This window comes from Euleptes europaea, chromosome 14, assembly GCF_029931775.1.
Source record: "Euleptes europaea isolate rEulEur1 chromosome 14, rEulEur1.hap1, whole genome shotgun sequence".
Taxonomy (NCBI): Eukaryota; Metazoa; Chordata; class Lepidosauria; order Squamata; family Sphaerodactylidae; genus Euleptes; species Euleptes europaea.
The window spans coordinates 18,646,727-18,669,478 of record NC_079325.1 but is presented as its reverse complement, the minus strand read 5'-3'; the positions used below and the strand labels follow the sequence as shown (position 1 = coordinate 18,669,478).

The 22,752-nt window shown below is 48.6% G+C and overlaps 1 protein-coding gene across 2 annotated transcripts in view; it reads left to right on the top strand.

The window, feature by feature from the left end:
• The window catches only part of ZMIZ2 (zinc finger MIZ-type containing 2), a 42,934-nt gene extending 37,561 nt beyond the window's left edge, over nucleotides 1-5,373 (top strand). For both annotated transcript variants that reach the window (XM_056860466.1, XM_056860468.1), the window contains 2 exons: nucleotides 2,349-2,603; nucleotides 4,957-5,373. In XM_056860466.1, the coding sequence (XP_056716444.1) occupies nucleotides 2,349-2,603; nucleotides 4,957-5,064 (363 nt within the window). In that variant the 3' untranslated portion in view covers nucleotides 5,065-5,373. The remainder of the gene's footprint in view (nucleotides 1-2,348; nucleotides 2,604-4,956) is intronic.
• The last annotated feature ends 17,379 nt before the right edge of the window (nucleotides 5,374-22,752 follow it).

Below are 22,752 nucleotides of genomic sequence, written 5' to 3'. Positions count from 1 at the left end.
CAACTTGCCAATTTTTTTTCCAGCATGGCAGATGCTGCTGGGTTTTGGGGGAGTCCAGAGCGGGTGAAGCTGTAACTTTTGCATTGTAGGTGCAAGAATGGTTCCACAGATTTTTCAAAAGGAGAACAAATGGTGTTCTGGTGGCTCCCTAAGGATAGGAATGGACTTGATCCCCATTTGTCTGTTTATAGATGCATTGGCTTTGTAATAAAGCGTCCAGCTTTGGCTTTGGAGAATTCCTCTTAAGCCTGCTTTCTAGAAGTAATGAACTTACAGCCATCGATTTCCATGCATCTCATGTGACACTGATGTATTTGATTGCAGATTCTGCCCACAGTTGTGAATGAGATGGTTCCCGGATTTTGCTTTTTGTTCCCTAGGCCAGCCACCAGGGGGCATCATAGGGCCCCCTGCGCTGATGGTGCCTCCTTAAGCCTTTGCAGCCCAGAGGTTTTTCACATGATGGAATTTCTCAGAAGCTTAGTCAGGGTTTCTCAAGAGAGGATAATGGCAACAAAGCTGCCATGGAAATTTTCTCACCCTTACCCATCATTTTCTAAAATCAGCAGCCGCAGAGGGACGTTAGGCGTGTTCAGTTTTACACGCAGCAGTGGTAGCATTCCAGAGGTATGAACTGAGTGTTCCCAGAGGGTTCCACAGCAGAGTACGTAAAGGTTTGTGGAAACTAGGAATTTTTCAAAGATGCTGCTGTACCTGGGCACAGCTGCAGATGGGGCAGCGCTTACGAGCAGCTGACGTCTGTTCTGTGCTTCCTCCACCACCCCTTTCCCCCAATAAAGTCCTCTTTAAAATCAGGCTTGACAGCCTCAACTCTTGATATGGTTGTTTTGCATGTGCATCATGTAGGGACCTGTGGCATTTAGAGAAAACCACACAAATTATGACGGTTTGGGAGGGGTGGACAAAGCATTTGCTGCTTTTGGTGTCCCACAGCCCTCCCCAAAGCCATTCCCTGGCAGTTTTGGGGCACCCTGTCCCATTCTTTGTCATGATCCTTTGTTTTGGCCAGTGGTATAAGAAGACTGATCTGCCATCATCACACTCTTATCCTGCCCTTTCTCCCAGAACCTCAGGGCAGCCAGACATGTTTTTCTTTTAGCTGGATTGTGAGAACAGTGGCTGTTATTGGGCCACTGCTGCATTGCATTATCATGAAAAGCTATTGCCTGCCACAGTTAAAATGGACAGCGGAAGCAGGATGTGTAATGCTTCCCATGATGCCTGATTCCCCCTTATTGATTCCCAGTGTGTCCCAGCAGTGACCCATTTTTCCTCCAGCCCACTGCTCCGATGTTCCTTAAAACAGCTGCTGCCGCCAAGAGTTCAAACATCAAACGAGCTCCATGTCCTCCCCCCTGTTGGATTTATGGATATCTGTAAATTCAATTATTGAATTTTTTCCCACGGAATGTTACACTTTAGAGAGACCCCAAACTTTGCATCTTCGTGTACAACCCCAGCTCCCTTGGGTGGCGCTGCTGGTTCTCTTAAGCATTGCGTGCATCTCACAGTGACACACCACCAAATGATTTCTTCTGCCCTTCTCAGCTCCTGCCAAACAGGCCCACTCTGATATGAAGCTCTCCTGATTCCATGTTACAGAAATGGGGAAGAATGATAACATTTTCACATTTTCTGTCTCTTTTCCAACAGCATTCAGTCAGTGTCAGCTATAAGGCCACCTGTGTGGGATTTAGGGAGATGGGGAAATTGTAGAGTAAAAAATCATCAAGCTTAAAAAGGCCCTGAAATTTTAAGTCCTTATTTTGAAATCTGTGCTTGTAGGCCCTCTCTCTGGGACTTCTTTAAGAACAGGTGTTTTGCTTGTCAGCAACCAGGAGTCAGGCAACAACTCCCCCTACCCCAAATATGCAAAATCTGTTTGATGACTGATGACACTGGAACAAGTTCTAGATGAATAAAATTAAATTCTGGATGACAATGTTGCCACTTGGATGACAAAGATGCCATTTATCCCTGGAATTCCCTGTGTGTTATGCCTTCTCTCCTTACTTCCTGGTCTCAGGTGAAGAAGGGAAATGTATGTTTTCTTAGCACAGTGGAGTGGTTATATGCCCATGTCCTTCTTTGAGCGAGCACCCAGAAGCAGGAATCTGTCATAGATCTTACCTCTTTCATCATTTTTGGAGAGAGGTTGAGAGTGTCTCTGTGTATTTGAGATGGAGTCAGGGGCTTAATGTGTTTGAGATGGAGTCAGGGGCCATGAAGGTATGAGAGTGCATATACTACCCAGTTATTCACAATGCCCTGAAAATAGCCTGTGCCCACAGCGTTGTGCCTTATTTTTTGTTCTTCTTTGCCATTAGATGCCTCCTTCTAGCAGGATGGATCCTTCCCACAACCCTGTGCAGCAGGGGTTAAACAACCCCAACCTCGCCAGCCAACCAGGGCAGCAGCTCCATCATCGGAACCCTCCCCCACCACAGTCACGACAGCCCATTGGACAGTCAGGGTCAGGAGGTCAGGCACATGGAGGGGATCTCTCCTTCAATCCTGGCCCTGGGATGGTGGGACAGCCAGGGATGCCCGGAGCTACAGAAGGGTCAGAGCCTTCCCTTGATGTAAGTAGCACAACTCTCCCTTTTCAAGCTAAACCCTCTCATCTCTTTTTCCTGTTATGTTATAAACCTTGCAACTGACAATATAGCCATTGTTACTAAACTGTAGGAATTAAAAAGGCCTTCCTGAGGAGCAGTGACCAGTAGTGAAGATCTGAAAAGCCAGGGCTGAAGTGATGGTGGAATCCACGCACTGGCTACTTATCTTTTATATCACCGCTAAGTTGACAGTTTGTATAAATCAAGAAGTAGAGGTCCAGCCAGACACTATCCAATGAAGGTTTGTTCCTGCCCTAGAAGATTGATCAGGATGGAGCTTTCTGCACAGAAGCCCTTGCGAAGCAGTCTTCTTGGTTGCTCCCACAGCATGGCAGACAGGATGGGTGATCTCTTGAGCTTCCTCCTAAGTAGTCCCCCTAAGCTCATGCCTTGGCTATCCTGTTGCATCAAAAGAGAGCCAGGCTGAGGTGCTGCCCAGTGAAAGAGCTAATTCCTGCTGTGCCCCACTGTTCTCCTAGCAAACTTTTGACCTTTTAGAGCAAGCCTTCTGGAATCCTGAGAGCCCCCAAGAAGGTAGTCCGACACAAGAGTGACACATTTCAGTCTCTCGGCTGAGGTACGCATGGATCCATCCTCCATTATACTGTGCTTAAGGTTAGGTGCTGTTCCCCAAACAAAAGGATTGGAGGCCACCTGACCCAAACTTTGTAAGCCAACTCTTGCCTCTTTCCATATCTACACCCATTGGAATTTCTAACTTCACCAGTCAGCAATGCCTTACAAGTTGGTCTTCATTATGTCTCCCCACCCCCCATCCCCCATGTATTAGAGGCTGTGCTTATCCTCAGGCTGCCCTTTTATTATTTATTGGAAACATTTCTGTCCCATCCACCCATCCGCTCTATTCATAGAATCATAGAGTTGGAAAGGACCACCAGGGTCAGCTAGCCCAGCCCCCTGCACAATGCAGGAAATTCACAACCTTTCCCCCACACACATCCCCAGTGACCCCTGCTCCATGCCCAGAAAATGGCCAAGATGCCCTCCTTCTCATGATCTGCCTAAGGACATAGAATCAGCATTGCTGACAGATGGCCATCCAGCCTGTAACCTATTGTTGATCCAGTGCAGAATTTCCACGGCCTTCCCAAAATTAGATGGAAACAAGAGGGCTGAGTGTTATCTGCACATTGACAGCAAAGCCCAGAAGAACTCCCCAAGCTGTTGCGTGTAACATGTTGCACAGCAAAGATACCTGTGGTACCCTCACAGGCTATGAGGTCAAGGGACTAGTTTTCCAACATCCCCTTCTGAGACCTACCATCCAGGAAAGAACAGATCCACCTGTATGTGGTGCCACCCAACCCCAGTCCGGCAATCCAGAAGGGATACTGTGATCACTCTTGAGATTTCGAAGCTTTAGGTAGGAGTCAGATTTCAATTCATTCTCTCAGGTGGCCGATTCTTTCCCCCCATGTTTTTTACACTTGTTGTTAAGGCACAATACTATCTGTTCTATGTACTTTTGTCTGGAAGAGTTTTAGTACCTGTTTCATGATCTTAAACAGCATAGCTATATGTCAGGACAATGCAGAATTCTCCCCCCCCCCCTTAAAAAAACAATCCTGGGCTGACTGGGCAGTGATCATCCCTTTAGATTCCAGCTCCCATTCTGACTCTCTAGACATTCCATTTGGGGCAAAGGCTGGGACTGCAACAATCTCATCACTCCCTTGCCAGTTCCTTCTGTTGCACAGGCATTTCCCACCAGGGAAAACCACACATACAACAGAGACCTGTTTTGCAAGGCGGGATGAGGAGTGCTCACTGGCTTGGGTAGATCCCAGTGCTGGTGAAACGAATTCCCCCTACAAAACCTGAGCAGTTTCTTGGCACATTGGTGATGGCAGAACCTGCAGTGTGACTCGGCATGTAGAATCCCTAGAGCGCCACAGTTGTTGTTTTTCTTTAAAAAAACAGTGTGTGTATAAATTGGTGGTGGGATAGAGCACTGCTGTGGGGCTCAGTCCCAGCACTCATGACACTTCATTCAGGAGGGAGAGTGTTTTCTGTTCAAATCATACTGATAAGGCAGGACAAAAAGACCTTGGCTCAGCTGTTAGGTAGCAGATGGAATGGCTGTTCCATGAGCAGTCGCAAAACAGTTCTCTCGATGCTGCAAGGTGCTGTGTCTCACCTTGAGCACCTAGCAAGGGATTCACCTTTCCGTTTCCCCCCTTTTGATCTTCCTAATCTATTTTGAGTCTACACCTGAATCACCTGTGGAATTTTTGTGTGTGCTGCTCTGCAGCTCAGAGCCTTAACAGTAACCCCATTCTTTGTGCGTCATCCTCAGCTTCTTCCTGAGCTGACGAACCCAGACGAACTGCTCTCCTACTTGGGACCGCCCGATCTCCCCAACAACAGCAACGATGACCTGCTTTCCTTGTTTGAGAACAACTGAAGTTGCCGCTTGTGGAAGGCAGTCACCAAGCTCTGCGCACCATGTACACACACCTGCACATCTCTCTCTCTCACACATACACACACACTCACCACAATCCATCCCATAACTTCCCAGGCTCTCATCAAGAGAGAGATCTTGCCTTTTACAGTGGCAGTGCCCCCTCCCCTGGGGGTCCTGCCAGTGACTCAGAACTGTGATAAGGCAGCCCAGTAACTTTGGCCAGGCAGTGATCCCATTCTGTCAGAATTGCCTCGACCCTATAGAAGGTGATCCTGTGGACACTGGGGCAACTTGCTCTAGCTGTTTTGGGATGCCTTCTGCCCCAGGAGAAATGGTGGTGCTGGTGGTGGGGGATTGTTCATGAAGAACTTGGTTTTATCAAGAGGCTCAGGCCAGGTTAAAGAACCGGTTGGCCACATGGCAGCTGAATGGTCCCTGCTGATCTACCCAAGTGACATCCCATAAACCCACAGCCAGAGAAGGAAGGAATGAAGCTGAATGGTTCCTTCAAATGTTGGCAGGACTGATGGTTCTCACCTTCTTCCTGTGTGCATTTTGCTGGATCTTAGTCGTGGAAAGATCAGATCTGCCTGAACATGTGAAGCTGTGCAGTGGAACAGGTACCTCCTTGTTTATACATTTCCTCGTGCTCTTCAGCCACCAGCTGCGAGGAAGGGCAGAGATCTGCAGTGACTGGGAGAAGTCAACGGAGCTTGCTTGCTTTGCCCTTGCATGTCTTTGGACCAGGACTCCCCCCAGGAACCAGCTCTGCCTACCCACACCCCACAGTTCTGAGGTGGACACAGCAGCTGGGGTTGTCTTGACAGCACCCAGTGGCCTGGGTGCTTCAGAATGAGCCAGAATCAGGATCTGAAACCTGTTCACACTCCCCGCTCCAAAGGGTCAGTCCCCATCAAAGAGCCCCATGAGTGCTTGAGCTGGGGAACTTTCCCATTGCTTCCCACTGGACTACGGCAGCACAGCAGCGAGTCTCTGGCTGAAAGAACAGACAGTTCCCTGGACCCGACCCGACAGACTGTCTCCATCTGCCGATGGATCGTCTACAAGCACAACAATGTAAATAATGTAGAAACACTAAAGGAAGCAAAAGCGAGGGTGGAAAGAGAGGGAGGGAAGGGAAGGGGGAAAATATTTAAAAAGCAAGCCGCATCACTCTGTTGTACAGTCTCTAGGGCTTCCCAGCCTTGGGGCGAGAGTCCTCTGTATAAATGTGCATAAGCTTCCTAGATTGTAATATAGACCATTCCACATGGGGCTGCGTGCGCCATCCAGAGACTTGATGCATTTAGCCATAGCCAGGGCCCCGTCCCTTGCATCTGACATTGTGCGTCCCACCAAAGTAGGATCTGGATGCTGAGTATTAACTCATTTTAATCTTGAGCCCCAGAAATAAGCGCAACGAGTCAGTCCAAAACAGTGTGCGCGTGTGCATCCGTGCGAGTGTGTGTGTGTGCGTGTGTGGGCCTGCCATTCATTCCCCACCAATCCCGTTCAGGAACCTACTTGAGTTTAGGTTGCGTTTGGGATGGTGGCAAAGAGATCCCAAAGGTTTTACCTGACTGCGAAGAACCAAACAGTGGTTTGTGGCCGGGTTTCCTGAGCCGGGGAGTCCCTGTGTCCCAAGTGCTGACAGCTGTGTTGAGTTTTGTGCATCCTGTTTCATTATTGCTATATATTAAAGGATTCTTTTTGGTGGGGCTCACCAAACACCTGTCTACTGTTGGTTTTAAAGCAGCAGTGTTTGCAAAGTTCAAGGGGTGCGGGATCATTCATCTCTTTTAGAACTTGAAGGGGGGGGGTCCCCAGGGTATACATTTTCTTCCTACTAAAGGAATACACTGGTTCATTTCCCAGGAAAGAGTGCACTTTAATATTTTTGCCTAAAGGGCAACATCTTACTTAATCAAAGAGGTCTGTATGCACCAGGGAGTCACCGGAAACACCACTGTGAGGACAGTAGCCTACTTCTTCCTAAAAGGAGCCAAGCAGAAAAAACTATTGAACATGGAACTGCAGAGGTAAAACCTGGCAGTGAAGAGAGTAGGAGGGAAATCCTTGGATCTAGCCTGGACTAATCCTCCTAAATTTGGGAGAAAATACTACAGAGCACACCCCTCTTCAAAACTGGCATAAGGGGTTGTTCTCTTCCTGATGCCCCTTTCTCTCTCTTACCATAGAAACATTTTAAAATCCTACCTTCTGAACCTTGTGCCTGGATTACCCTGCCTATCCCCAAGATACAGGACTACTGATGGATCAGGGTCCCTCATCTGGATTAGGATCCCTCTCCTAGTCAAAGTTGTCTTAGAGCCCTGGTTAAATACCTTACGGAGGTGTAAGAGAGCAGGAAAGGCGGCGCTGAGTAATCAGAACTGTCCACCGCCATCTTGTTACGATGCTAGGTTGGAATGTGAACTATTGCAGAAAATCCCATGAGATTCTGCTGTCAGCTTGAAGTGCCCCTGGGTAACAGTCAAGATGGCCCCTGTCAAAGCTCCCTCGCTGATAGCTTTGTGATCCAAAGAGAAGAGGCGAGAAGAGAATGTGTCCAGATCTGTTTCTAACTAAAAGGGATCAGGGTGTCAATGAAAGCTTGACCTCAAAGCAACCAGATTCAGAAAACCATACAAGGCCAGCGTGACTGCCTAAAAGGAGATGGAGAGGAACAAAAAACAGATCTAGGGAATACAGTACAGGAGAGAGGAATGTGGAAATCTGCCAGTGTCTCAGCCAGGAAGGGAGACTTGAAAGGACCTGCAGGCAGTGGGGGATTTGAGCACGGCGATTCTGAACAACAAGCAGCCAAAGGCAATCCTTTGCTCAAACAGGTAAGAAAACTGGAATCCAAAAGGGGGGAGCACAGATACTACGGATGGGGAATATAAACGCACTGTGACTCACAGAGCAAAAAAGGAAACCAAATGTTTACTTTGACATGCAGCCCCCAAGTGAGTTTTCCTAACCAGGAACAGCATGCCCACCTGCAGAGAAAACCATCAGCTCCAATAAAGAAGGTGGTGAAATCACCACACACTGATTGTTGAAATCCTTCACGAGCTGGGTGGGTGGGGGGAATGACGAAACATTAACAGACATCTAGAAGGCACCGTGGGACAAGGAAGAGTGGTGCACGGTCTCCTCGGCACTCATTCTGCATCCTGGAATCTTTCGGGCGTGCTGTTTTTTTTGAAAAGCGCTGGATTGTTCAGGGAAGGAAGACATGCAAAACGTGCCAGACTTCAAAAAGGTAAGCGCAGCAGTCCTGGAGCTGGCAGCCAGGCGATCCCTCTCTAGCGAGATGCAGGAAATTAATGCTAACCGATAAAAGGGCTAGCTGATTGGAGTTAGGGTATGGGAATTCCCAGGCTGCATCAAAACTCAATTGCCGCTTCTCCAGTCAACAAGGACCAGAGGAGTCTGCTTCGGAGAAGCATTTATGGTTGTCAAAAATCAAGCGAAGTTGCATATTGCAAACGTTCTGCTCTTTAATCTGATTATCAGTCCCTCATTTACCCTGTCATATACCATTTTTTTCATATTCTCCAGCTCTTGTTTACTTTGACATGCAGCCCACAAGTGAGTAAAGAAAGCCCAGAGACCAGCTGGCTGATGAGTCAGCTCGTAACTTAGGGGTTCTAGATGGAGATCTGTTTGTCACCCAGAGAATCTCATCTAAATCCTAGTAAGCAGCTTCCCAGGTGCCCATCGGTTGTTTACATACCAGTCCCCTTTCTAAGTTAAGGTCCCTTGTTTCTTAATTCTGTGCTCTTGTATTTGTATTAACTGTTGGCATTCACCACATCGCATGGTGACCTCCAATGACTCATGAGTTTTATGTCAAGGGCGTTACACCATACCATGTCAGCAAATCAGGTAGCCACTCATCCCTAATAGAGTGGATGGTGCCAATGTGCATAATGGCACCTTCCATAAGAATGTAAGTAGTTTCAAGAGGCCTCAGTCTAAGTATCCCAAACAAAGTTATATTTCTTCTTCCAACTTTGTCAACAACAGCAAAAAAAATCTTTGCACTGTTCCCTCCACTGTGTTGCAGTTTCAGGCCCATCCCTCTATGAAATCAATCTGGAATCTTCTGTGGCGCATGCAAAAAGCTCTCTCTGTGTCATGAACATCAGCCTCAATGAAAATAATGGCATGTTTCAGCCCTTATTTGCCCAGGTTGTGTGTCAGTGAAGAGCTGATTTTCCTCCCATCTCTGCAAAGCAGATGCAATACTCACTAGATCTGCCACAGCCTCTGCATCATCTTGTCCATTCTCACCTCTCATGGCTGTGTTCTGGCTCTTCCCTCCCTCCCTCCCTCCCTCCCTCCTGGGAAAGAGCAGATCTGGGTCATGCGCTCCACGCAATGCCCCCCCCCACATGCACGCACCTCAGGGCATGAGCCAGTGCCTCACTGAGCAAGGGATTGTTTTCTTGTGGCCTCAGCATCCAGCTGCTTCCTACAAACAATGGAGAATTTCTATCAGCGGTCAATGGAGAATGATCGAAAATTCTCCCTTCACGCACTTCATCAGTTCAATGTCCTTCAACTGACAGAGTGGAGGAATGGCCAGAGTGGAAAAGGCAAAGAGGAAAGTCTTCAGTAGCTGTTCAGGATGAGGACAAGGTACCCAAGAGAAGAGTTAAGCCCTGTTTTTGAAGATAATACTCTGTTGCATTACATTCTTGATTCCATAGCAGCTTTGGTGCTTTTTTCCAGCTTTCTCTGTTTGTTTCTGGGGTCGGTTTTGCCCTTATTTAACAAGAAATTCAGTGTCTGGTGATTTGGAGGAAAGTACGATGTTCGCATATGGCCACACAAAACGTTTCTGTGTTGCGAGCCTCTCTTCTGTCACATCACACGACCTCATGGGATGTTCTTCATGCTTCCCATTTTCCAGTGATGGCCTGCAATAATGAAGGCTGCTCAGTATGCGGAATGTCACCCTGCTCTTCCCAGTGACTACTGGAAAAGCAGCAATAATGCAAAACCCGTTGTACGGCAAGCTGGATGCAGAGACTGGTTAGGCTTTGGTTTTCTTCCCTTACGTTATTCAACTCCATCTGGCTGGAGGATGCCAACTGGTCAGCTTTTGGCAGGTAAAGCTTAATAGCCTTCAGCTAGTAATTTGCAAGTAGTTGTTCCAAGATTCGCCTGTAGGCGAGGAAGCTCTGGGCTGGTCCTTAGGCTTCTCTCGTGTTTGTCATGAAACGCAAGCACGCCACAAATCTGTGGCTTGTATTTTTGTCCCTCCAGAGCTCAGGGTGGCGTCCTAGATTATCCCTTCTCCACTTAAACCTCACAACAACCCTTTGAGGTATGCTAGTCCCAGAAATTGGTCCAGGGTGCCCCAATGAGCTTCATGGCCAAAGGTAGATTTGAGCCTGAGTACCCCCAGTTCTCAGGCAACACTGTAACCGCCATGCCATATTGGCTTTCTTACAGGCTTCCACTTTCAAATCATAACACTCAAAAATGAGAATCCGATCCCAAACAAAGACGGTGTTGTATTCATCGGTTGCCTGCTTGGGAAGCAGCAGTTCAACATCGGAACACTTCGAGGACTCGAGCTATCTGTTGCAGAGGGAATGCTGTTCAGGTTCTCAAGCACAGCCCCATCCAAAAGGCATCTCGCTAGGGAGCCCGGTGACAGGAGACTAAGCCAAGCAATCCATTTGTCTACTAGTCAGTAGCGTCAAAAAATCTTGGCAGCTGCTGGGTGGATTAAATCAGAAGTTTGCACATTGCATACTGGGGCTGCTTCACGCGCCTGCAAATGACAAGACCTCCCCCACCCAAAAACAGATGGCCACAACTCAGCTTCAAGTGACAGGTACAGGACTGCTGCTTCTGCTTGGGGAAGGGGGGGATTTGAGAGAACAGGTGGGGGCCAGATGCCCTTCTCACTTCCACTGGGTCTAATCTTGGGGGATTGTTTCTGCCTCTCTCCCCAAAAAAGCCACACTGCAGGAGAAGCTCCCAGCTGCAGCGCTTCAGAACGTGAGGTAGGCTTACAGAAGCACACCTCACTGGAATCTTCCCCTGTCCTGATCCCACCTTGAGATGAAGATGCCCCAATTACTCCAAAAATGCAAACGAGGGCTGGCCTAGAAATTTTACCAATCCATGCTACATGTATGTTTGTCTGGCAGGGATTTTTTGTCCGGGAGGGAGCATTGAATTATCATCTTCCACTTGTCATCTGAAGTGGTATAGTCCACGCTAACCCTCAGAGGACTTTACCACTCTGTTGTATGGCACGTGCAGAGTAGGTCGCAATCACAACAGCATTTTTCAGCACAGCTTGGCAGGTGCCGCCTCTGTAGGGTGTTTCCTTCACTTGGATTAATAATTGATTCAGTTGTTTGCTTACGGTGCGTTGTAGTGACGCTGGATCCATAACCCAAGGATGGCTAGCTCTTAAGAGAAAGAGACTAGGCCTTCCTTGGACAGCTCATTCTCAGGGGCAGGTCTTGTGTGTCTCTCTTTTGAAAAGCTAATCCATGTCATAAAATACAGCTCACGTGATTCTCCTCTGCAAAAGAAAACATGCCATCATAAAAGGGGAATATTGTTTTGCTTTAAAAGCCCATCATCATAACCTTCAGCTTGTTAATGCTCTATAGCACCTGGCAGATGACAAAAAGAACTGCTTGTTTGATATTATGTGAGGAAATGGGCACTTTTTGGGGGAGGGGGCTTTTCTGACTGAAGTTCCACACTAGAATTCTTAACTTTACTATCTGCATTTCTCCGCTGGCTAAAACCTTGTTCACATCTGCATATATAAAATACTATTTAGGGGCTGGGGGGTGGCATATGAATTAACTAGAACATTTTACTTTTTAAAAAATTGCCCTGCTTTTCCTTCCAGGGACTCTGAACATTATAACCCTAATACTACAAATAGCAACAATTATTTTTAAAAGCTTTAAAAACAGCAATAGAATAAAAACAGCAAGTAAGTAATAAAAAAGCTGTTAGATGTGGTACCTAAATATGAAGCTGTGTATTTTACATGCCAAATAAGTTGCACAAGGAGCACAAGGGTGAGCTATAAGTTTGGAAAACATGCCTGGTCCCCAAAGTGTCATGAGTCAGCCTGCAGAGACCTCCTCTGACGAAGAGGGACATCCTCAGGCAGAAGTCCCACAGGAACAACCACAGGGCCTACAGCCTGCCGCAGGGGAGGATCAGCGAAGGTCAGGGGATGACTCACCATGTCTGCAGCCAGCCAGCTCAAGGACTCCAGTTGGACCTGACACCTTGCAACATGCAGTGTCTCCAGAGGCCTCGCCAGGGCCACTGGAGCAGAGAAGAAAACAGGTCCGTCTGGCAATGCAGCAGAGACGGCAGAGTGCTAGGCTGAAGGCTTTACAGAGGAACCTCCCCAGTAGCAGTGATGAGGAAGAGCAGGGCTGAAGCACCACCTGTGAACTCAGCCTCATCAGCATCAGCTGGCTGCTACAGCAGCAGGGGAAGGGATTTAAGCCATCAGTTAGGCTTGGCTGTTGTGCAAGCAACTTGTCACCAACCTCCTTGAGTACCTGCCTTGTTTCCCTGCTATCCATTGGATTCCTGGTATCCTGACTTCTTGGACTGGCTCTGACTAACGCTTTGGACTTCCCTTGCCTGTATTGATATCTCGGACTCTGCCTTCACTGTGAATGACCTTGGACTGTTCCCCAGAATACGCTTACAGCCCTCGCTCCTCGCCTGTACCACGACAGATTGCTTGCACCCACAAAAAAACAAAACAAACTCACCCTCCCTCGCTGGCAGGATGGAAGGGGCCAACGTCTCAGAGATGGTGGTGATTCAGCTCCAGCTGTTAAAGGCACAGATAACGCAGCTCACTCAAGCTTTGGCTGTGCTTCAACAACAACCGTCGCAGCAGCCGTTGCCAACTGGCCCATCAGCCTGCCAGATAAGTTTGCGGGGGATGTGGAGAATTTTCCTACTTTCTTTGCCCAGTGCAAATTATACCTTGATCTCCGAGCCCAGGATTTTCGTACTGATAAGATGAAGGTTGGATTTGTGTTAAGCCTCTTAAAGGGACAGGCTGCCAAATGGGCCACCCCTCTGCTGCTTGGCCAGTCCCCATTGCTGGATAATTTTACTGCTTTTGAGGCTCACTTGCGTGGGTTTTTTGCCAACCCCTTGAAGGCTGAAAAGGCTAACCAGTGCCTCAGGCACCTCAAGCAAGGGAATGGGACAGTGGCAGCATATACAACAGAATTCCAGCTGCTGGCTCAAGACCTGGAATGGAACGAAGCAGCCCTAATGGACCAGTACCAGGAAGGGCTGTCAGAAGAACTGCAGGATGAACTAGCCCGAGTAGAGCGCCCTGCAACTCTTCAAGCTTTAATTTTGCTCTGTTTGCGGATTGATGGGCGGCTGGAGGCCCGAAGGCTGGCGCGCAAAAGGGCCCACCCTGGTCTGGTGGTTGGCCAACCACCCCTGCCGTCCATGACTACTGCAGGCTCAGAAACATCAGTGGAGGAACCTAGACAGCAAGGAGCTGGTAGGCCATGCCTGCCAGAGACAGAAAAGGACAGGCGTCGAGCCCTGCATCTATGTTTATATTGTGGAGGTTCTGGGCACTACATCAGTTGCTGCCCCGAAAAAAAGGACCGTGCCGGAGCGGATGTTAAACGCCAAGCCCCAGGTCAACACAAGTCAGATGCTTTGGGACACGCTGAAGGACTAGAGGGGGCCCCCCAGCACCAGTCCTGGACCTTTCCTGGTCCCTGTGAAATTGCAGTTGCCCGATGGGCGTTGGTTGTTGGCCTATGGTATGATAGACTCGGGGGCCTCCCGGTGTTTCATGGATGCCCAGTTTGCTGCCCAGCATCGAGTCCCACTACAGCCAAAGACTACTCCTGCTCTAGTGGAGGCCATTGATGGACGGCTACTACGGTCTGGACCAGTTACTCAGGAGACTGAACCGCTGATCCTGGAGCTGCAGCGACACCATGAACAAGTGCAATTTGATGTGGTCTGTATGCCCCAGTTTCCCATTGTGTTAGGGCTCTCCTGGTTGGCCCTCCACAACCCTGCCATCAACTGGGCACGTCAGGAACTGCAGTTCAGGAACCCTTGCCCACACGAAGGCTGCCCTATAGTCCTGGGGGCAGCTGCCTCTTCAGCCTTGGCCGGCCTCCCCGAGAAGTATGCTGATTACAGGGATGTATTTGAGGAGAAGGGGGCAGATCAGCTGCCCCCCCACCAGCCATATGACTGTGCCATCAACTTGGTACCTGGGGCCCCTCTGCCTACAGGTCGACTATACCGCCTCTCTGAGCCGGAACTGGAGGCGCTTCGGGACTTCCTGACCAAGAACTTGCAAAGAGGATTTATATGCCCCTCTAACTCCCCAACCTCAGCACCTGTCCTCTTTGTGAAAAAGAAGAGTGGAGAGCTCCGATTGTGTAATGACTATAGGGCTCTCAACAAAATTACCATCCGGGACCGGTACCCCTTGCCCCTCATCCTGGAGCTGCTGGAACGCCTACGAGGGGCCAAGGTGTTTACTAAGCTGGACCTTTGTGGTGCTTATAACTTGGTAAGGATCCGCCAAGGGGATGAATGGAAGACAGCATTTGCCACTCGGTATGGGCAGTATGAATACCTGGTGATGCCATTCGGTCTCTGCAATGCTCCGGCCGTGTTCCAGCGCTTCATGAACGATGTATTGCGTGATTTGCTAGACAAGTTTGTCATCATCTACTTGGATGACATCCTGATTTATTCCCAGGATCCAGACAGCCACACTGAACATGTGCGAATAGTTCTTCACCGGCTTCGACAGCATGGCCTCTATGCCAAGCTGGAGAAGTGTGAGTTCAATCTTCCGGCCGTGGAATTCCTGGGACACCGCATTTCTCCTCAGGGCATTATGATGGATCCCCAGAAAATAGAGGCAGTACTCTCTTGGCAGGCTCCCCAGAACCGAAAGGATGTACAGCGTTTCCTTGGTTTTGCAAACTATTACAGACAATTTATTCCTGAGTTTGCGTCCTTGGCTGTACCCTTGACCAGGCTGCTGCGACCACGGGAGCCCTTCCGCTGGACACCGGAGGCACAGCGGGCTTTTCAGGACCTCAAAAAACAGTTTGCTACCCATCCACTCCTGCGGTATCCAGACCCCAATTTGCCCTTCACCGTGGAAGCCGACGCCTCAAATAGGGCTATTGGGGCCATACTTCTACAGCCAGGGACGGCCACCGGGGCCCTGCAGCCATGTGCTTACTACTCCAGGCAGCTCACACCAGCTGAGCAAAATTATACTATCTGGGAGCGGGAGTTGTTGGCCATCAAAGCGGCTTTTGAGGTATGGAGACACCACCTGGAGGGGGCTCGACACCCGGTGGTGGTCCGGACAGACCATCGGAACCTGGAGAGTCTACAGACTGCTCGGCGGCTGAACCAGAGACAGATCCGATGGTCCTTGTTTTTCTCCAGATTTAATTTCACCATCACATACATCCCCAGCTCCCAGAACAAGAGGGCGGATGCCTTGTCCAGAAAACCAGAATACTCAGCAGTCCCGATTCAGGAGCGCCCTCTTGCTACAGTCCTACCATCTGAGAGCTTCGCCGCCATCCAGCTCAATACCTCCCTCAGGGAACGAATAGAGCATCAGCAGCGAATCGACCCCTTTGCACAGAAGCAGCTCCAGGCTCTTAGGGACTCTCAAGGAAGAGTACCTCCAGGCTTCATGGTGCAGGGGGATGTACTCACCCACCGGGGTAGGATCTATGTGCCTCCAGGGCCCTTACGAGCTGAAGTTCTGAAGCTGGTACACGATGCCAAGCCGGCTGGGCACTTTGGCCGCTACAAGACCCTTCACCTCCTGACTCGAGACTTTTGGTGGCCACGGGTCCGGGCAGACATTAACCAGTATGTGGCATCCTGTGAAGTCTGCCAACGGGCCAAGAACCAGCCTGGGAAGCCTACAGGCTTGTTGCAACCCTTGCCCACTCCCTTAGGCCCTTGGAAGACCATATCCATGGACTTCATCACGGACTTGCCTAGGTCCGGTGGCCACACAAGCATCCTGGTGGCTGTGGACCTACTCACCAAGATGGCACACTTTGTTCCCTGTCCAGGTTTCCCCTCTGCTCGTGAAACCGCTCGGTTGTATCTACACAATATCTTTCGGCTTCATGGACTGCCAGAACACCTGATTTCAGATCGGGGCACTCAGTTTACCTCCCGGTTCTGGCGGGCTCTGCATTCCCTCCTGGGGACCCAGGTACACCTCTCCTCAGCTCACCACCCTCAAACTGATGGGCAGACTGAGCGCACAAATGCCACGCTCGAGCAATACTTGAGGTGTTTCGTGAACCACCAGCAGGACAACTGGTTTGACCTGCTACCCTTAGCAGAATTCGTCTACAATAATGTGGTTCACTCCTCCACCCAGCAGACACCCTTCATGGCTACCTATGGCTACAATCCCCGGTTCTTCCCTCAAGTGACGCCAGCCTCGGCAGTTCCTGCTGCCAATGACCTCGTTCAGGAACTGCAGGCTCTCCACAAGGTACTCTGGGACCAGCTACAACAGGCCAAGGAGGCGTACAAGATGGCCGCAGACCGGCACCGACAACCTGGGAAGGCACTGACGGTTGGGGACCAGGTTTGGCTCTCAACCCAACACCTTCCTAGCCTGCGACCATCCCGGAAACTGGATGCCCGTTTCATCGGCCCTTTCCCCGTCGTGGAACAAGTCAACCCAGTGGCCTTTCGACTGCAACTCCCAACCACGCTCCGGATCCACCCTGTGTTCCATCGCTCCCTGCTGGTACCTGTTGCACCCCCACACCCATTGAGGCCCTCGACACCACCTCCATCGCCTGTCATCGTGCAAGGACTCTCGGCGTCGGCGGGGCCGGCTCCAATACCTGGTTAACTGGAAAGGGTATGGACCAGAAGATCGCTCCTGGGAACCTGCTGATCATCTCCATGCACCGGACCTTCTACGGCGGTTTCACCGCACTTATCCCCAGAAGCCAGGCCCAGGTTCATCAGGTCGGGGGGGCCTTGAAGGGGGGGATAGTGTCATGAGTCAGCCTGCAGAGACCTCCTCTGACGAAGAGGGACATCCTCAGGCAGAAGTCCCACAGGAACAACCACAGGGCCTACAGCCTGCCGCAGGGGAGGATCAGCGAAGGTCAGGGGATGACTCACCATGTCTGCAGCCAGCCAGCTCAAGGACTCCAGTTGGACCTGACACCTTGCAACATGCAGTGTCTCCAGAGGCCTCGCCAGGGCCACTGGAGCAGAGAAGAAAACAGGTCCGTCTGGCAATGCAGCAGAGACGTGCTAGGCTGAAGGCTTTACAGAGGAACCTCCCCAGTAGCAGTGATGAGGAAGAGCAGGGCTGAAGCACCACCTGTGAACTCAGCCTCATCAGCATCAGCTGGCTGCTACAGCAGCAGGGGAAGGGATTTAAGCCATCAGTTAGGCTTGGCTGTTGTGCAAGCAACTTGTCACCAACCTCCTTGAGTACCTGCCTTGTTTACCTGCCTTGTTTCCCTGCTATCCATTGGATTCCTGGTATCCTGACTTCTTGGACTGGCTCTGACTAACGCTTTGGACTTCCCTTGCCTGTATTGATATCTCGGACTCTGCCTTCACTGTGAATGACCTTGGACTGTTCCCCAGACTACGCTTACAGCCCTCGCTCCTCGCCTGTACCACGACACAAAGTTATATTGGGGCCGGCCCATAGCTTAGTGGTAGAGCAATTCCTTTGCAGGCAGAAGGTCCCAGGAGCAATCCATGGCATCTTGGAAGATCTCAGCAAACTGGAAAGGCCTTTCTCTGCTTGAAACCCTGGAGAGCCACTGCCCAGCAGAAGAGACCGTATTGAGCTAGATGGATTGATTCAGTATAAAGCAGCTTCATGTGTCTATAAAGAGCCAGCGTGGTATAGTGGTTAAGAGCGGTGGGCTCTAATCTGGAGAACCAGGTTTGATTCCCCACCCCTCCACATGAAGCCTGCTGGGTGACCTTGGGCCAGTCACAGTTCTCTCAAGACACAGCCCACGCAGAGGCAGGCAATGGCAAACCACCTCCAAACGTCCCTTGCCTTGAAAACCCTATTGGGTTGTTGTTGTTTTTGCCATATGTCATCTGTGGCTTGATGGCACACAGACACACATCTGTAAAATGACAGAACAGGAATTGTGGCATCTTCTGTGCAACTGCTCAGTGGCCAGGTCTCAGCATCAGAAGCTGCTGATTCCTTCTCCCATCTTCTTTCCAAGGATCAGCTTCTTCCATCAGAAAAAAAGAACAGTTTATCCTGCATCCTTATTCTTTGTTCGGTCTCTGTGTCTGCTGGTGCAGAGCTTTCCTGTCCACCTCCCACTGCACCTACGTCATCTTAAAATGTTATTTAAGGATAGCTGCTGTTGAGAGAGAAGCGCTGCCTGTCAGCTTCTACCATTCGGCCCAGAGGACCCTGCACTGCTGAGAAAGGCTTTTAGCCTTTCTCACATCCACCACTTTGGTTAATTGGATATGGGGGTGGGGTTCCCCAAGGCTTGGCCAACCCCTGTGAGTGTGCCTATCCACCGGCATTCGTAGCAGACTTAATGCTGTTAATGCTTGCACTATAGTGCCACAGCTGAGCCTCCCTGGAGGGATGTCTTATGAACCTCTTGGCTTAGTTCATTTTTTTGTTAATCTCTCTCCAAGGCAATGCAAAATTAAACGCTGCTGTCCCCCTCTCCTCTCCAAAAGGCACAGCCTTATTACTAACAGCATTGGCAATAATAATAATAATAATAAGCCTGACATAGCTTTGCAAGGCAATTTATGACCAAAAATGAAAGGCCCTGTAATTTCTGTCAAGATTTTCGAGGAGGAGGAGAAGACGTTTTTATACCCAACTTTTCTCTATCTTTAAGGAGTCTCAAAGCGGCTTACCAATCGCCTTCCCTTCTCCTCCCCACAACAGCCACCTTGTGAGGTAGGTGGGCTGAGAGAGTCCAGAGAGAACTGTGACTAGCCAAAGGTCACCCAGCAGGCTTCTTGTGGCGGAGTGATGAATCAAACCCGGTTCACCAGATTAGAGTCCACTGCTCTTAACCACTACACCACACTGGCTCCACAGCATTTTATTGTAGAAAGTGTACCCCAGTCCTTACTAGTGCTTCCAACCAGTGATGATTTGTATTTATTTATTATTCATACTTCTATGCTGCTCTCCTGATATTTGTTCCTTATCTTCCTCGTGCAAATTAAATTCACAATTCTTTATTTGGGTGTCATCCTGTTTCTCCTAGCTATAAAAGTTACAAATTTTCAGTGTTATTTGCCAGACCAATATTATGCATATATTCTAAAGTGTAGATGACTGGGGAAGGCAATGGCAAACCACCCCATAAACTTAGTCTGCCCAGTAAACGTCGGGATGTGACGTTACCCCATGGGGTCAGTAAGGACCCGGTGCTTACACAGGGAACTGCCTTTACAAATCAATATCTTATAAACTGTGTATAAAACCATACAGCCATACATACATATATGAACAAATATATAAAACCAATAGTGAAGAACAGGGAAAGGAAATAGTTGAGAAAAAAAAGAAAATCTAAAAAGAAAACACTTAGGGAATGTATGTTCATCTCTACCTCCTCTATGATATCAAAGATATTACTCATTTTCTTCAGGTGGGGAACTGAACAGTTGAGAAGCCAACTGAGTTCACCTGTGAACAAAGATTTGAAGGAGAGCCAGTGTGGTGCAATGGTTAGAGTGGTATGGAATTTGCATGTGGACCTGTACCAATATTGTGTTTAGGTTTTTTTTACAGTTGCATGCCATTATAAACAGAATTTCCATTCTCAGTCTGAATGGGAAAGATTCCATCTGAACTCTGGATTTCTTATCAACATGGTAGGGGCTGTGGCTCAGTGATGGAAATGTTTGCGCAGGAAAGGTTGCAGATTTCAATCCCCTGCATCTTCAGTTAAAAGGATCATACAGTAGATGATGCAAAAGACTTTCACCCAAGACCCTGGAGAGCCATTGCCAATCAGAATAGAGAATGGTGACCTTGATAGTCTGGCTCAGTTTATGGCATCACAGATGCCTGCTCTTTTTGTTTTACACGATAATTAGCGGATGTTCACAAGGCATTTTAATTCCGTCAGAACTGCCAGTGGTTGTGATTGTTCACAGAGAAATAAAAATAGGGCAACCCCCATGGATGCTGTCCTGAGCTCCTTGGAGGAAGGGTAGGATAAGACTAGAACAGCTGAACTAATGAATGGTGAGTTTCTTCCCTCCAAGTGCTAAATTAGGCATCACATGGTATGGGCAGGTACTGACATCCATTGTATATTCCCTAAATACAGTTTCTGACTCAGAGAGGCTGATAAAAAAAAAAAAAACCTTAAAGCAGGTTGATTTTCTAGCCAATAAATGCACCTTTCTCCCATTTGTACTAGGTCAGAGCCAGATGGAATGCAAGCTTCACCCTAGGACAATATTCTCAGCCACTGCAACAAGGATGCTATACCTATAGCTTGGTCCCACGTATCGGATCTATCGTTCTCACCGAGGCTTAATCCTAAATTAGCATGCATAAAACTGCAATCTTAAACTGTTGAAAATACAGAAGGTCTCTATTTTATAACGCTGTGGGGACGTGCCTTAATTCATGACCTGACAGAACTATACATTTCCATTACATAGTTTATGTAGAATGAGTATATGTCTGTAATACCACTAGCTTCTTGGTGGAATGACTGCTGGAAGGGCACTACCCACTATAAGAATTATATTTAACTCATCAGTGGCAATGTGGTATTGAAGCTGATTTAGTTGCTAGGGTAATCCATCAGCAATTCCGAACACCCCAAAGAATCTTGGGCAAAGAGCTTTCAGATGAAGGCTGCAATCCTATGCACCGTCATCTGTACTGGGGAGCTTATTCTCAAGTAAACATGCATGAAATTGGACCACGAGTAACAGCAGAAAGAGATGAGAAGCCAAATACTGGTTAGTCAGATACTGAGTTCTTTGTGGCTGGGTGCTCTAGTAATAATTCAGAGTGAACATAATTGGAGTAAAAATACACTCATCAACCAAAAAATGTTTACAGATAGACAAGAAAAATTCAAGCTGATTTCTCAGGGTACCAGATCCGAAGTGGAACAGTGCTCTTGAACCTTTAAAAGTTGCACGCCAAGGAACCATAGGCCAAAATCAGACATACACTACATTGTGATTATAACTCAACCTTTCTACCTGGCCATCAATCAATTTAGACACTTGGTTTGAACACACTGATTCAGAATTTGATTCAAGAGAGAAACTTGATTCGAACACACATTTTCTGTTTTTCACGCATGCACGCCAACAGAAGGGGACTCAGAAGCACTTCAACTGGCCCATGTGGATTTGCTCATTGGGGAAGATGCAGCTTCTCCGAACAGTGTTGCATTGTGGAAAGGGCTGTATCTATTCAGCAATACAAATTCTGCTTCCAAAGTTGGGAATCCGCCATGACTAATTATCACTCTTGCTCAACATAAAGAAGTGGGATTTGAGCTCTTGTTATCACCTTGGCCAAAGCAGCCATCACCTTCTTCCCTGCAAAGCACCAGGTCACCTATATATAACTGCAGTGCATGCTAGAAAAAAATCCCTTAATCAGCAAGGCAGCAGGGAGGGGAGACCAAAACCCCAAGATGCTCAAACTGCTGGAGCAGCAATTAAAACAGCAACAAAGTCACAGGGAAGAACAAGACAAAAGGTGCCGTCTGCAGCCCTTTATTGGCTTCAGGCTTGGCCATTCTACTGGTCCTAGGCACAACCCCAAAACATGTTTAGGATAACATTTTGTAAGGAGCTGCCATTGCTCCAACCTCCTCCACAGGCAGGGGACTTTTGGCTGTTTTCTGTTCCCAGCACATCCTGGGAGCAAAGGTATATGCACCAAGGAGGAGCTTGATGGTACAGAGGGACATGAAAAGATTTCACAAGAAGAGAGAACTCCCTAGCAATGGACTGGAGCTTTGATTTGAGGCAAGCCCAAATGAGCAACAACCTGCTGATGGAGAGGAGCTCACTAGATACAGAGGAGCTAACTAGATACAGGAGGTCTCCCCTTCAGTGCAGAGAGGTTCACTTAAACATCTGTGGGAATATGTCTGGGTGGACGGAGGTCTTGTTTGGTCCCTATAAACTGAGTGGCAATGATATCTCAGAGTTTCAGTATCTACCAAGAAAGGGGGGTCCATCCTGATATTTTGCCTATGATGCCAAGAGGCCTGTGGCCAGCCTCAGTTGTCCCCAGAATTATATAGACAATGAAACCTTCACTGGAATCCAGGGGATCTTTCGTACTGCAATTTGACTATTATTCAAAACAAATTGTGCAGAGCTCTATAGACATTAATGAAATCAGGTAACATCTTTAGCCTGAACACCCACAATGCTTTGCTGGTACTTTGGCCAGTGATGAAGGGTGTGTGTGTGTAATGGAACTCCAAAACTGGTTTCCTATCTGTATCCCTTGTCCTAGAGACAGATGGGCCATTAAAGCCACCAGGGAAAGTCCTGGTGGTATGATGGCTGGAGGGGGGGCTTCCCCTCCCCATTCTGAAGGTTCAGTTACACTTGTTATCTTCAACCATGATT